General features: G+C 42.6%; 1 protein-coding gene across 1 annotated transcript; it reads right to left on the reverse strand.

Annotated features, from left to right (window-relative positions):
• Nucleotides 1-681: 681 nt before the first annotated feature.
• LOC142866971 (thymosin beta-4-like) lies at nt 682-1,186 on the reverse strand. Its single transcript, XM_075999804.1, has one exon. It carries the CDS (start codon nt 1,135-1,137, stop codon nt 1,021-1,023), a length of 117 nt encoding a protein of 38 aa, XP_075855919.1. The 5' UTR covers nt 1,138-1,186; the 3' UTR covers nt 682-1,020.
• Between the last annotated feature and the right edge of the window lie 14,243 nt (nt 1,187-15,429).

Here is a 15,429-nt window from a genome sequence, read left to right on the forward strand (position 1 = left end):
TGGCAGGGTATTGTTGGACTTACACAAATTGGGATCCTAATGTGGACACAGATGGTGTGAGGATAAACCATTACTGAAAGTGTGTTCTGGCAGGTCTCCAGAGGGGAGTGCCTAGGCAGAAGAGTTTAAACAAGGCCCAAGAATTACAACAAAAAGCTAATGAAGATCCCTCTGAGTTTTTGGAACACATCTATCAGGCATATCTGAAACATACAGATGTGGATCCAGGGGCCCCTGAAAATATGTGCATGAGTAATATGACTTTTTTTTCACATTTTAAAACTTTTTATTTGCATATTAAAAAATTGTGCATTCCAATAATTAAAATCATTTGAACAACAAAAAAATGGCACACTTTAGGCCGGGCGCTGTGGCTCACGCCTGTAATCCTAGCTCTTGGGAGGCCGAGGCGGGCGGATTGCTCAAGGTCAGGAGTTCAAAACCAGCCTGAGCAAGAGCGAGACCCCGTCTCTACTATAAATAGAAAGAAATTAATTGGCCAACTGATATATATATAAAAAATTAGCCGGGCATGGTGGCGCATGCCTGTAGTCCCAGCTACTCGGGAGGCTGAGGCAGGAGGATCGCTTGAGCCCAGCAGTTTGAGGTTGCTGTGAGCTAGGCTGACACCACAGCACTCACTCTAGCCTGGACAACAAAGTGAGACTCTGTCTCAAAAAAAAAAAAAAAAAAAAATGGCACTCTGATTAAACTGCATTTTACAGCCTGCAGGAAACCTTGGGCCTGCTTGGTTTTATTCTAAGATTTCACTGTCGTCCCACCCCGTTTTTTCCTTCACCAACATGCAAGTTCTTTTCCTTCCCTGCCAGCCAGACAGGCAGATGGGAGAGGCAGGCTCGGCCTTCATTGTCAGTAGTTCCCTTGATGAGAAAGGGGCAGCACAGTCATTTAAGCTTGATCCAACCTCTTTGCATCTTACAAAATTAAACAGCTAAAAGAAGTAAAATAAGAAGGCAATGCTTGTGGAATGTACAGTGCATATTGGTGGCGCTCGCCTCATTACGATTCGCCTGCTTTCTTCTCCTGTTCAATCGTTTCTTTGGAAGGCAGTGGATTTTTCTCTTGCGTTTCTGTCTTCTTCAATTTCGACTTATTGAATTTCTCGATCTCAGCCATATCAGGCTTGTCAGACAGGGTTGCGGAGAAGTGGAGCAAGGCGCGCGCGCGCGCGCGCGAGAGAGAGAGAGAGAGAGAGAGAGAGAGAGAGAGAGAGAGAGAGAGAGAGAGAGAGAGAGAGAGAGAGAGAGAGAGAAGAAACCGATATGCGCAGTGACCACCGCCGAGTGCTGAGTGATATGACTTTTATAGGGCAGAATTCTCCAGATATACAGAGGAAGCTGAAGCTTGTGGCAAGGACAATTGGCATGAATTCTTCACAGCTTGCTGATATCACCTTTAAAGTATATAACACTAGGGAAGAACAGAAACTGAAATCTATGTGTGTTCTGTTAGCTGCACCAACCAAGGGTCCTTTGAGACAGTCAAAAGCAAAGGGTGGCCGGGCGCGGTGGCTCACGCCTGTAATCCTAGCTCTCTGGGAGGCCGAGGCGGGAGGATTGCTCGAGGTCGGGAGTTCGAAACCAGCCTGAGCAAGAGCGAGACCCCGTCTCTACTATAAATAGAAAGAAACTAATTGGCCAACTAATATATATAGAAAAAATTAGCCGGGCATGGTGGCTCACGCCTGTAGTCCCAGCTACTTGGGAGGCTGAGACAAAAAGGATCGCTTGAGCCCAGGAATTTGAGGTTGCTGTGAGCTAGGCTGACGCCACGGCACTCACTCTAGCCTAGGCAACAAAGCAAGACTCTGTCTCAAAAAAAAAAAAAAAAAAAAAAAAAAGCAAAGGGTGGAAAAAGTGAAGAATCATCAGTGTACTTTTTGTAAAAAGGAAGGATATTGGAAAGAATATTGCCCCAAATTGCAAAGGGCTCCAGGTAGCAAGAAAGCCCAAGAGAGCAAATGGTTCTTTGAGTCCAGGACTCAGATGACAAAGGAGGGGACCCAGGGCTCCCTGCCTCACTAGTGTCTCCAATCCAAATATCCCTACAGAAGCCCTGGGTATGATTGACAGTGGGGACTCGATTAGTGGGCTTTTTAATTGGCACAGGAGTGCCACTACTGCCAACCCACATGAGCAGAAGTGGCCTGGGGCTGCTGCCCTTCCCCCAGCAGCAGCCATGCATGGTGCTCCATGAGCCAGGCTGGGGGCAGGGACACCAGGCAGGGCAAGGCAGCTGTTGGCAAGCGACAGCTGAGGAACTTGTCACCTTAGGCCCAGGAGGCAGGCCCCAGAGAGCCACCACCAGAACTGGAACAAGCAGTTCAGGAGCACTGCTGCTACCTCTGCCACCAAATCTGGTAGAACTGAGCAAACAGTGGAAGCACCAGGAGCTGTTAAAGAAATGGCAAAAGCTCACCTCCGAGGGTATTGACAAGCTGGATGAATACCAGGGCCTGGTGAAGTATACAGGAGGCTGCCACTGCAAAGTAGTTCACTTCAAAGTTTGGGCCTCAGCAGACTTGCACATCATTGCAACATTTACTAGAAGAAAGCTACCAAAAGGTGAGTAAAGCTGTATAGGCCGATGGGACCCCAGGATGTGCAGAAATACAGAGGAAGAGTATAGATTCATGCAGGATCTACATACCATTAATGATATTGTACAAGTGACTATGAATGGTACTCAGTCACACTTGAATGGCAGGGTCCTAGGACTATGGTGGCCTTGTGGTGCTGCTGGACTGTGTTGCCTCTGGGGTTTAAAAAGGCTCTTCTATCTGGGAGGCCTGGGCGAGGCGGGCGGATTGTTTGAGCTCAGGAGTTTGAGACCAGCCTGAGCAAGAGCAAGAATCTGTCTCTACTAAACATAGAAAGAAATTAATTGGCCAATGAAAAAAATATATAGAAAAAATTAGCCGGGCATGGTGGTGCATGCCTGTAGTCCCAGCTACTTGGGAGGCTGAGGCAGGAGGATCACTTGAGCCCAGGAGTGTGAGGTTGCAGTGAGCTAGGCTGATGCCACAGCACTCTAGCTCAGGTGACAGAGTGAGACTCTGTCTCAAAAAAAAAAAAAAAGAAGATAAAAAGGCTTTTCTATCCTGTTTGGTAGGGGCTTAGCAGGGGACTTATGGAACTTGCAATTGGACAGATTTGCAAACAGCAGTTTACTTATCTGGGATTTCAAATTACCAAGCGAACCTGCAACGACTGAGCTGGTTCCTAGGAATGGCAGGGTTCTGTTGCATCTGGACCCCAAACTTTGGACTAATAGCAAAGTCCTTGTATGAGGCTCTTAAAGGAACAGATGTGGAGTCCCTGATCTGGACCATAGACTGTCAAAATGCCTTAAAAAAACAAACTTAAGCAGAGCCTTATGACTGCCCCCACTTTGGGATTGCCTGACTCACAGAAAGAATTTAAATTATACATTTATGAAAAATAAGGAATAAGCCTTAGAGTCTTAGTACAGATGCTGGGAGATATCCCATGGCCAGTGGCATACTTGTCAAAGCCACTGGACAACACTGTGAGAGGGTGTCCTCCTTGCCTCTGGACAGTAGCAGCTATTTGTGAGTTGTTATTAAAGATTGTGTCTACTTTCAATCCTGCCCCCATTACCAGCTGAAGAGAATGAGCTTTGCAGCATGACTGTTTAGAGGCTCTGGAGGCTGTGTATTCTAGCAGGATGGATCTGTCAGGTCAGCTGATGCCAGAGCCAGATTGGGATATTTTTACCAATGGGAGCAGCTTTATGGACAATGGGCAATGAAGGGCTGAATATGCGGTGATCATGGAATGACAGGTACTGGAAGCAATGGCACTGCTGCCTAGGACTTTAGCCCAGGAAGCTGAACTGATTACTTTAACCAGAGCTCTTCAGTTATCCAGAGGGAAAAAGGTAAACATTTATATGGACTCTAAATATGCTTTTATGGTTGTGCATGCTCATGGTGCCACTTGGAAGGAAAGGGAGCTTCTGATGGCAGGAAATAAGGATCTTAAACCTTGGTTTGACCCTTTATGAGGCACCTACATGAATGCACATGCTATGGACATGTTGCCTCAATGGATTTAGTGGGGCCTCATTTAAGAGAATCCCATTGGAATCAGAGCTGCCCTTTATGTGCTCAAAACAATCCAAAGAAAGAAAAGCAACCTGCTGCACAGGGAATCCAACACGTAGGGACCCACTGTTTTGATTACTGGCAAATTGATTGCCTAAAATGATTGGAAACTTCAAATACTTGCTTGAATTAGTGGATACCTTTTCAGGCTGAGTAGAGACTTATTGTACCCAGTTGGAGAGAGCATCTGAAGTTACTAGACTCCTTCTGAAGAAACTCATTCTGAGGTATTGGCTCCCTTCCTCTATACAAAGTGATAATGGACCCTCTTTATATCAGAAATAATCCAGCAAGTAAGCAAAGCCCTACATCTAGAATGGAAATCGCATGTATCCTGGAATTGATGCAGGAAACCCACATAAAGTGGGATGGGGTGTTGCTGCTTACCCTCCTCTGACAAGGGTAGAACCTAGAAGCAGGCTCAAATTAAGCCCCTAAGAAATAGTTTATCAGAGACCCCTCCTAGCACCCTGAGGTAGGTATGATAATATAACTATGAATAAAGAAAGCAGAGTAAAGCAATATGTCAAACAAGTGGGTCAGATAATAACCACTATACATGAGTTTGCCTCTCTCAGGTTCCCACCCCAGTTGTAAGCACCCCTTCACCCCTTTGAACTCAATGACTGGGTGTCACTTATAGCCTGGAGAGAACAAGGACCTGAACAACAACCGGCAGAGAAGTGAAAGGGACCCTATGAAGTGCCTCTAACAACTCACACCTCATTGAAATTGTCAGGAGTAAAACCTTGGGTCTATCATAGTAGAGTAAAGAGGTGTCCCATGGAAAAAGAGGACCCAAGCCCCCAGTGGATGGGCTAGTCTTTAGACAATCTAAATTATCTGTTTAAGAAGAAGGAAAGGCCAGGCGTGGTGGCTTACGCCTATAATCCTAGCACTTTGGGAGGCTGAGGTGGGTGGACTGTTTGAGCTCAGGAGTTCAAGACTAGTCTGAGCAAGAGTGAGACCCCATATCTACTAAAAATAGACAGAAATTATTTGGACAGCTAAAAATATATATAGAAAAAATTAGCCGCGCAAGGTGGCGCATGCCTGTAGTCTCAGCTACTCGGGAGGCTGAGGCAGGAGGATCGCTTAAGCCCAGGAGTTTGAGCACTCTAGCCCGGATAACAGAGTGAGACTCTGTCTCAAAAAAAAAAAAAAAAAAAAAAAAAAGAAGCGGGAAAAATGAAAATGTTGATATTTTTTGCTAACTTTTCTTTGGTTATTTGTTCTGTCTCTATGATGGAAAGACAACTCCTTGGTGAGGATTTCCTGGGCTATCACCTCTTTTGCTGATCTGTTTAACTGCTGGGTTTGTCATTCTAAACCTCATTCAGTGCAAGCATTCCTGTATATAATTTCTGAATTTGCAGAAGCCAGTTTCTCAGATCACTTACAAGGTGCAACTAATGGCTCCGTACTCAGAGGTACCATGTTTCTTTCTTGCCCAGTCCTGTATCAGACATTATATACAAGGCAACAGTAAGAACCCACAGCCCTTCTGGTGTCTTAGATGCCAAGCAGGGTAAAAGCTCTCTTATCAGGTATCCTCCATTTTGCCTTGTCAATCCTCATGGTTGTAGTTGCTGCTTATGCCCTTTTTCACATGGTAATCTGTTTCTTTCTTTCTTTCCTTCCTTCCTTCCTTCCTTCCTTCCTTCCTTCCTTCCTTCCTTCCTTCCTTCCTTCCTTCCTTCCTTCCTTCCTTCCTTCCTTCCTTCCTTCCTTCCTTTCTTTCTTTCTTTCTTTCTTTCTTTCTTTCTTTCTTTCTTTCTTTCTTTCTTTCTTTCTTTCTTTCTTTCTTTCTTTCTTTCTTTTTGGTAAATCTACTGCCAAGGCTTTGTAATTGCATAAACAAGTACAAACCATATCTCTAAAACATCATACCAATTCAGCAGGAAGTAGCTTGATCACTATATGTTGCCCCTCCTCCCACAGATATGGAAGGGTAATGTTGACAGTGGGGAATAACAGAAGTGACAGAAGTAAGGGCCTGAAAAAGGGCAAAATGTATTACGAGTTGTCTCTTTAACCACTTTGGGACCAGTGTCGACTATAGTCAACAGCCACAAATGAACGTGCACAGCGACTTTAGCCGACAGTCGTGATATGACTTTTCTAATTTTTCATTTATCAAAATAAAATTATGAACATTTAACCACTTCGGGACCGCGTTCACCGGCCGTGAAACCTTGCGCACAGCCGGCACTCATAGTCCGCACGATAGTTTGTGCTGTGCATTGACGACGAATCCGTTTTGCTCTTGTGTGATGAGGAAAGCTTTGAAGCACTGAAAGCTTGTTTTACTTTACAGGCAGCTTTACTTGTAAAGTAAATAAGAATAGGTAACATATACATATACGTTTTCATTACGTTATTTTTAAATGTTCACAATTTTGTTTTGATAAATGAAAAATTGGAAAAGTCATATCACGGCTGTTGGCTAAAGTTGCTGTGCACGTTCATCTGTGGCTGTAGACTACAGTCGACGCTGGTCCCAAAGTGGTTAAAAATAACATAATGAAAACATATATGTTACCTATTCTGATTTGCATTACAAGTAAAGCTGTCTGTAAAGTAAAACAAGCTTTCAGTGCTTTAAAGCTTTCCTCATCACACAAGAGCAAAATGGATTCGTCGTCAATGCACAGCACAAACTATCGTGCGGACTATGAGTGCCGGCTGTGGGCAAGGGTACATGGCCGGTGAGCGCAGTACCAAAGTGGTTAACCCCTTCCCCCCACTCTTTTTGTGAATTAAAACCTATGTTTCTAGGCCGGGCGCTGTGGCTCACGCCTGTAATCCTAGCTCTTGGGAGGCCGAGGCGGGCGGATTGCTCAAGGTCAGGAGTTCAAAACCAGCCTGAGCAAGAGCGAGACCCCGTCTCTACTATAAATAGAAAGAAATTAATTGGCCAACTGATATATATATATATAAAAAATTAGCCGGGCATGGTGGCGCATGCCTGTAGTCCCAGCTACCCGGGAGGCTGAGGCAGAAGGATCACTCGAGCCCAGGAGTTTGAGGTTGCTGTGAGCTAGGCTGACGCCACGGCACTCACTCTAGCCTGGGCAACAAAGCGAGACTCTGTCTCAAAAAAAAAAAAAAAAAAAAGAAAAAAAAACCTATGTTTCTGCCAGAGGCCAGTGATCAGAGGGGGTGGGAAGTATCTTTTGTTCTTTGTACCACTGGAGATGGCTCAACAGAATTGTCCAGGCAGAAGTCACAAGATTGTCTTCACCAGAGATGCTGTAGTTAAACAGCAGTAGCTCAAAACTCCTTTTAAAAGCTCTGTGTTTCTGCTTATAAATATGATGATAGTGCTTTAAGATGTGAGTCTACCATCTTCCTCATTTCCTCAAACCACAGGTTTATGAATTTGGCAGCAAATGAGGAGGGCAATGGACTAGTGTCCCAAAGATTGCCATCCTGACTTTAAGCAGAAAAACAGGGCTTTGTAAAAGGGAGGTTTTCTGCCATTGGGCTCAGGTCTACATGACCAGTGTCACATGTTGTGGCTTCGGGCTATTGCTATTTAACCACTTCGATACCGTGCTCACCGGCCACAAAACCTTGCCCACAGCCGGCACTCATAGTCCGCACAATAGTTTGTGCTGTGCATTGACGACAAATCCGTTTTGCTCTTGTGTGATGAGGAAAGCTTTAAAGCACTGAAAGCTTCTTTTACTTTACAGGCAGCTTTACTCATAATGTAAATCAGAATAGGTAATGATAGGGAAAAACCCCCGCCCAAGGGCCCTGCTAATTGGATTCATGTGAAGCTTATGGCTGATCCTACTAATTAGATAATAGTTGATTGGTTGGGTAAATTTATAAGACTAGAGAGAAATAAGGAAGCAGGGCCCAGAATTTGGTGGCATGCCCCTCTGAGCCTGCCGGCATAATAAAAAGCTGATTCTCTGACCCTCTGTGTGCCGCTAGGTTCTTTCCTGGTCTATTGCTGATTATTTGCTGTAACAGTAACATATACATATATGTTTTTATTACGTTATTTTTAAATGTTCACAATTTAATTTTGATAAATGAAAAATTAGAAAAGTCATATCACGCTGTCGGCTAAAGTTGACACTCGGCTGTGCACCTTCACATCACGGCTGTCAGCTAAAGTCGCTGTGGACGTTCATCTGTGGCTATTGACTATAGTCGACGCTGGTACCAAAGTGGTTAACTATAATTGGTGGTTTCTGTCGACTTTATCTCTGGTGACAATGATCTCATGATCCTTGTCCAGACAATTCTGTTGAGCCACTTTCTGTGGTTTAAGATACTAGAAAACAAACAGCACAGAACATTTTTCTTCCCCTTTGATTACTGGCCTCAGGCAGGAATGCAGGTTTTTTTTTTTTTTTTTGGAATGCAGGTTTTAATTCCCAAAAAGGGTAGGGGTTTTAAAGAGACAACTGCTAAAACATTTCCTTGCCCTTTTTCTGACCTTTACCTCTGTTACAAGACCATCTGATGTTTGACAGATGGCTATATGGAAACATTTGAAACTTTGAGAGGATACAATGTACCAAGGATAATACTATTATGACTACCAGGAGGATAATACCAATAGTTTGAAGTATGCTCCTTAGTCAAGGTCCCCATGAACCAAACCAACTAAAATTCAATAGCCAGATGAGGAGTCTACCCATTTTAACCAAGTAGTCTGCTCCATGATATCCAATGTATTTATGTGCAATAAGAAGTGTTATCAACTGCACAGATTCCTCCCTGTTTAGTAAATAGGTGACCCAGCAGCCGATAACTGGGTTAAATAAAAGCAGGGAATACAAGTTGCCTGAAGAAACTACTGATTGCAAAATTTTAACAATAGCATTATCCTGCCAAGTGAAAGGTAGGCATAAGTAAGGAAAAATTAAGAGGTAAAAGTATTATTATTACAGAGAGTCTTGTTTTGACAGTCTTGGGAAAAGCTGTCCATCCACAGCATGAAATTGGCAACTTCTCATCCTGGTTTATAGTTTAATTGTCTCTGGTTGTGTTACAGCCCAATCGGATCCCTTGCACACTGCCTAGTGAAGGCCAATGTGCTGAGACAGCAGGTGTTGCAGCAGAGAAAGAGTTTTATTTCACAAGGTGCCAGGTGAGATTAGGAGTGATTTCTCAAATCCAACTCCCTGGGAATTTGGGAGAAAGGGTTTTTAAAGATTGTTTAGTAGGCTAGGCAATTGGGTCTGCTTGTTGGTGGGGGTGAACTCATAGAGATTATCTTCTCAGTTGGGAGATTTCCTGGATAGGGGGTCTTGAGGCTATTGGATCTGTTTCAACACCTATCCATGGGTCCGGTTGATGTCAGTAAGTACCCCCTGAATGCAGAGTCTGAAAAATACTTCAAAGACCAGTCTTAGGTTTTACGATGGCAATGTTATCTATAGAAGTAGTGGGGGAGTCACAAATCTTGCACCTATCGGAAGGATAGAACCATTAAACAGTGACCAGTTACAGCAGTAAGGAAGTTAGGGAACAATGGCTGGTTAACTTCTGGCCATATCTATACTTTTATAAAAATCTGATTTTGATTGCTATTTATACTTTATGACTCTACATTATTTTAATATAGATGGTTTCAGTTGTGGCATCGGGCATTCTGGTGAACTCTCTATGTGGCCCAGGCATCAGGTATGAGACTTATCCCTTGAAATTTACATCAGGTTGTCCAGCTAAGGCTTACAGGGCTTCAGGAACTGAGCAGCTCTTGTTCTTCATTGGAGAGTTGTAGCTAGATATTAGAGAAAGCTAGAGGACTTCAGAATCCAGTCTAGTCTACAGGTAGATAATAAAAAACTCAAAACCAATAAACAAAGCTATAATCTAGTAACAGGTGTACTATATAGCTTGCTTTCTTTCTTTCTTTCTTTCTTTCTTTCTTTCTTTCTTTCTTTCTTTCTTTCTTTCTTTCAAGACAGAGTCTCACTGTGTTGCTGGGGCAAGAGTGCCATGGTGTCAGCCTAGCTCACAGCAACCTCAAACTCCTGGGTTCAAGTGATCCTCCTGCCTCAGCCTCCCAAGTAGCTGGGACTACAGGCATGCACCACCATGCCCGGCTAATTTTTTCTATATATATTTTTAGATGGCCAATTAATTTCTTTCTATTTTTTTTTAGTAGAGACGGGGTCTCACTCTTGCTCAGGCTGGTTTCGAACTCCTGATCTTGAGCCATCCACCCACCTCAGCCTCCCAGAGTATAGCTTTCTTTTGAAATGTAATTTTTTCCCTCCATAGTCACCCCCATTTCTACTAAAGATAATCATGGTTAGGGCAATTTGTTTGAATTTTTATATAAGTGCAGCAAGTATAACCACATAGGCTCCTTTTAAATTTGCTTTGCTGGAAATTTTGACACAGAATCTCAGATTGGACCTTTAAAAACCTCTCGACGGTAGGAAGCCAAACCAAAGCAGACATTAGACTTTTCCTGCTGTTTCTAATATCTTGAGGTTCCTGGGCCTTCCATGAAGTGAGAACATTTATTCACTCACTGTAAGACTGTGAACCCTTGGAGTCAGGCATCTATGCACATTTTCAAATATGACATTCCAGTCAAAGCTTTCGTAATATAACCAATGTTTCCAATTATATCCTGTTAAAGAGAACATATTCTTTTTGAACTTATGCAAATAACCGTATTTCCATAAAAAGAAGACTACCGAGGAATAGTTTGTGAATTCTGGAGGGATCAGGTAGAGAGGAAAAGTAAATGTTCAGTAAAGTGAACAAAAGTTCACTTTACCAATTTGCTGTAAGCAATAGATAGCTTAAAAGAAAAAAAAAGTTCCCTTAAATCTGGAAAGATAAACATTAAGAGGACCAGCAATGTTTCAAATAAAGTGTAAAAACCCATAATTCTTCTTTATCATTCAGTCTCATGTAATTAATTCTTACTCTTTTTTTTTGTAATTCTTCCTCTGTTTGGTCTTAGCAGTTTCACAAACTCATCAATTTCTTCATTAGAATTTTGGAAATTCAGCCCAATGATATGAACTCAAAGTTATTAGAAACTTGTGCTTGTCAGAGTTCTTTTCATTCTTCCCATATAATACCTCTTTGAAGACATAGCACTCTAGGATTATAATTATTTGGGAAGAGCTTTCAGAAAAAGCATCAGAACCAAAACAATTGACTGTAGACAACAAGATTTAAAATGGCCATTGTTAAAAACCTGATGAGAGTCCATTTGAATAATAATGCAATGGCCTACACATAGTGGCTCACCTGTGTAATCCTAGTGCTTTGGGAGCTGAGGTGGGAGGATCATTAGAGGCCAGGAGTTCAAGACCACTGTGGGCAACCTAGTGGAACCCTGTCTCTACAAAGGTTTTATTTTTCTAAGATATTTTATTTAAGCTTACTTTTTCTTTAAGCCAAATAATTAGAACTCTCATATATTTTGGTAGAGAAATATCACATATGTAGACATATAGACATACAGATGCACAGACAGAAAAAGATCTTACACACTCATTAAGATTCTTCATTTGCCAGTTTTCAAATATCAAGTTTTCCTGAAAATAAGACCTACCCATAAAATAAGCCCTAGCAGGATTTCTAAGCATTTGTGCAATATAAGTCCTACCCCGAAAATAAGACCTAGTGATGGGCGTGGCTACGCGGCGTATCTGCACAACCCATGCATTTCATCATGGAGTGGTAAAGAAGACGAGCAGCCCTTCTCATCTGCCCCATCGTGATAGCTACTATCCCAGAGGTGACCGGAAAGGTGTGGGCAGCCCCACCAGCAATGTAGGCTCCCCCTGTCAGGTCCTGGTCATCCTGTGCATGCTGCAAGCTGAGGCTTTGAGGGGAAAATAACACATCCCCTGAAAATAAGCCCTAGGGTGTCTTCTTGAGGAAAAATAAATATAAGACCCTGTCTTATTTTCAGGGAAACACGGTAGTTTCCCTCCCCACCTCTTGAGTATCAGTCTTCCTATTACCCGGTCCATTGTCATTGTTAGCTATATAGCCCTAACTTTGCGCTTCTAAAAGAATGACTGCCAGATAAAATTAGATCTAAACACTATTATTTGTGAAACAAAGACAGGCATAGGTAAAGGTCCAGGTAAGACAAGATGGCTAGGAAAGGTCCCTTAAGCAAAGGTAAGGTTTGTGATATAAACTTTAAGCCAATGTCTTTGCCAGTGTAGAAGTTTCTAGTGGTTTAGGCTCAGAAAGGGAGACACCCTTACAAATGGAAATTTCCTTTACAGCCATACATTTCTTTTACAAAGAATTTCAAAATAGCTAGGTAAATGTCAGAAAGTGGTATTTTGGAGGCCAATTTAGTTACCTAGGCAGTCTTTTCAACTTAACTTGTTTCTTAAGTACATTGCTGGCTTCGTTTGGAGCTCTTTAGGACAAAGAATAGCCATAGAAACTTACTAGAGCTTCCCTTGGAGGCCTATCAGTCCTAGTTGTTAATATGGAGATTATTATCAGAGGACGGGCAGCCTGATTTTAGGGGCTTTTCTCCAAATCTTTGGGGGGCAGTCCCTTTTCCAATGTCCTGCTTGTTTGCACAAATTCTTGGAAACTGCTGTTTTAGTGGTTGTTTATTGGGAGAAGTGCCCTGGGAAAGGCCTAAAAGTCATTCTACGTTGTTGGTTGCTATGGAGCTGAAACACTTTGGGAATGATTTTCAAGAGGTCACTTGCGATCTTTCAGGGTTTGCATGGCCCAGAAGTAGACCAGGTGGGGGTTGTCAGGTCCTTGATAGCATTCTCAGGAGAATACCATTCTGTCTCCTTTATCCATTTGGGGCCTCCCCAAGTCCCACCAACATGATAGAGGTCAGATATCCTGGGTCATAAGTTACAATTAAGACCAAAAATTCTTCAGAAAACTTTAAAAGTTCTTCCCTAGGCTTTGGAAATTTTTAAACTATGGTCCCAAGCTCCATTTTTGTTCAACGAATGTATGTCACTTGGGCATTATGTACTGAATTTTTAGCTGGTTCTTATAAGGAAACTAGTTAACTGCTTTTTTTTTTTTCAGGGAAGAAAGGCAATTCAGACAGAGAGTTAGTAGACTGTGAATATTCAGGCAAAGTAGGATAGAAGGGAGCAGTAGAAGTCATGTCAGTTCCATGTTCCTTGGTATGGGGTCTTAAATTTCTAGTTTTTCATTAGCTTTTTGCAATGAATCTTTAAAAAAGACTTTTAGAATCCTCTTGTTTCATTGAGGCTTCTGAATGCCAATAAGAATCCCATTCTCTCTGCCTAATTCAGGAGGCTTGGGATTCAAATGTACTTCTCAGATATATGGTTTTGTTTACCTGTAACTTTCAATATAATGGCCATTGTGATTCTGAGCTATCTTACTAAAAGTAAGATTTTATGACTTTTGTAAATATTTGTAGCTGCCAAGGCTAGAAATATTATACATGAAAAAGGCAGGTCTATCAGAAGGTGAAGTACTCAGATTTTTAGAAATTAGGGAATACCATTAAAAAAATTTTTTTTTAGATGCGCTCTTACTATGATGCCCAGGCTAGAGTGCAGTGGCTATTCAGAGGCTTGATCATAGCTTACTACAGGCTGGAACTCCTGGCCTTAAGCAATCTTCCTGCCTCAGCTTTCTGAGTAGGTGGGACTATAGGTTGTGTGCCACTGTGCCTGGCTCGGGTCCCATTTTTATGTTGGATCTTGGGTCTCAGAGCCAAGATGGCTTTGGCTCTGAGATCTCCTTGACCAACTTACCCAATGACTTTCCAGTTTCTGTCTGATCCCGTCAGACACCTGAGGCCTCCTTTACCTAAGCATTCAGAAATCAAGAACCCACATACCTGTGAATGCCAAAAGCTGGAGTTCACATGTAGAGTTCACGTCTACAGTAATAACCACTGACTGCAACTGCTATCAATTCCCTTTAAAATTGCAGCCCTTTATACTAGCCACAAATGGGGTTCAACCCACATTACCTTCTGGCCATATTCTTGGGGTTTGACTCAAGCCTTTCATGGAACGATGCAAGAGATATCTCCAAAGGAAGGAAAAAGAAAAAGAAAAGAAAAAATGCAGCCTTTTCCAGTGACTTGTCAGCTGCCACAAATCCAAAAGTCATGTGTCTTGCCACAGCACAAATTAACCCTAGGTACCCCAGAGTCAAAGAGATCAGGGATCTTAAATGTAAAAGAGAACAGAGCTTAGACCTGATAAGGACTTACTCATGAAACTGCCTTTCAGAAAATTAATAAAGGGCCACAAGGAGCAAACTGTGGTAGGGACCTAAAGGTATCAAGGTATAAGCATATCTGCAAAGGTATAAGCATAATTTAAAAAATAACCAGCCATTGTTCCCTAGCTTGCTTTCCTATACTTGTTTACTACTCAGGAGTCACATAACTGATGGCCATAAGATTCATAGCTTTCTTAATTGCTCCCATAGAGAACATCACCCTTGTGAAAGCTAAAACTGCTCTTTGAAATATCTTCCAGACCCTACATTCTGTAGACCAACTGACCCAACCAGACCAGTGGCCAATACCAAGGAACTGACTCAACTGGTCTTGTGACCCCCATCCAGGAACTGACTCAGCACAAGAAGACAATTTCTACAACCTCTTGATTTCACCCCCAACCCAACCCATCAGCAGTACTGATTCCCTAGCCCTCTGCTTGTGAAACCATCCTTAAAAACACCCTAGCCTCCAAATTCTTGAGGAAATGGATTTGAGAAACTTCTCCAGTCTCCTTGCTCAGGGACCCTGCTATAAATAAACTCTTTTTCCTCTGCAACTCCTGCTGTCTCAGTGTATTGGTTTCCTACTGTGTAGTCAGAAATAGAACCTGGTTGAGTGGTAACAAATTTCGGGGGCTTGTCCAGGATTTCCCTTGTGGGCACTTGCTCCTGGTGAACCTAGGGATATGCCCTAGCAACCTCTCAGTTCTCTTGGACTGAGAGCTATCTCTGATGTTGTCACTACCAGTAAGATGTTGTTGACCCATGGTGCTTGGACCTCTTTGTTTCAGAGAAACAGTTTCTAGAACTAGAATATGTCTTTGGTGCGTATTCTAAATGCAACCAGCAACCCCTTCCTTCTCCAGATTTGCTGGCCTCTCTGTAGGCATTGTGGCTCCTTTGCAAGTCTTGGTTGGCTTTCCCTATATTATAGGAAGAGTCTCATTGTAGGGAGACTTCTCCCCAACCGGATGGAGGATAGGGAGTCTGTCTGCATAAATACTCTTGAACTTTTGGTTTGACTTATTTTGGAAGGCCTTGTTGTTTGACTTGTCTATGTACTATATGTATGTGGT

This window comes from Microcebus murinus, unplaced genomic scaffold (assembly GCF_040939455.1).
Source record: "Microcebus murinus isolate Inina unplaced genomic scaffold, M.murinus_Inina_mat1.0 scaf008_hap2_Mmur4.0, whole genome shotgun sequence".
In the NCBI taxonomy this organism is placed as follows: Eukaryota; Metazoa; Chordata; class Mammalia; order Primates; family Cheirogaleidae; genus Microcebus; species Microcebus murinus.

Bases quoted from the DNA above. Each gene is read 5' to 3' on its own strand.
- LOC142866971 (XM_075999804.1), bottom strand. From the start codon at position 1,137: ATGGCTGAGATCGAGAAATTCAATAAGTCGAAATTGAAGAAGACAGAA.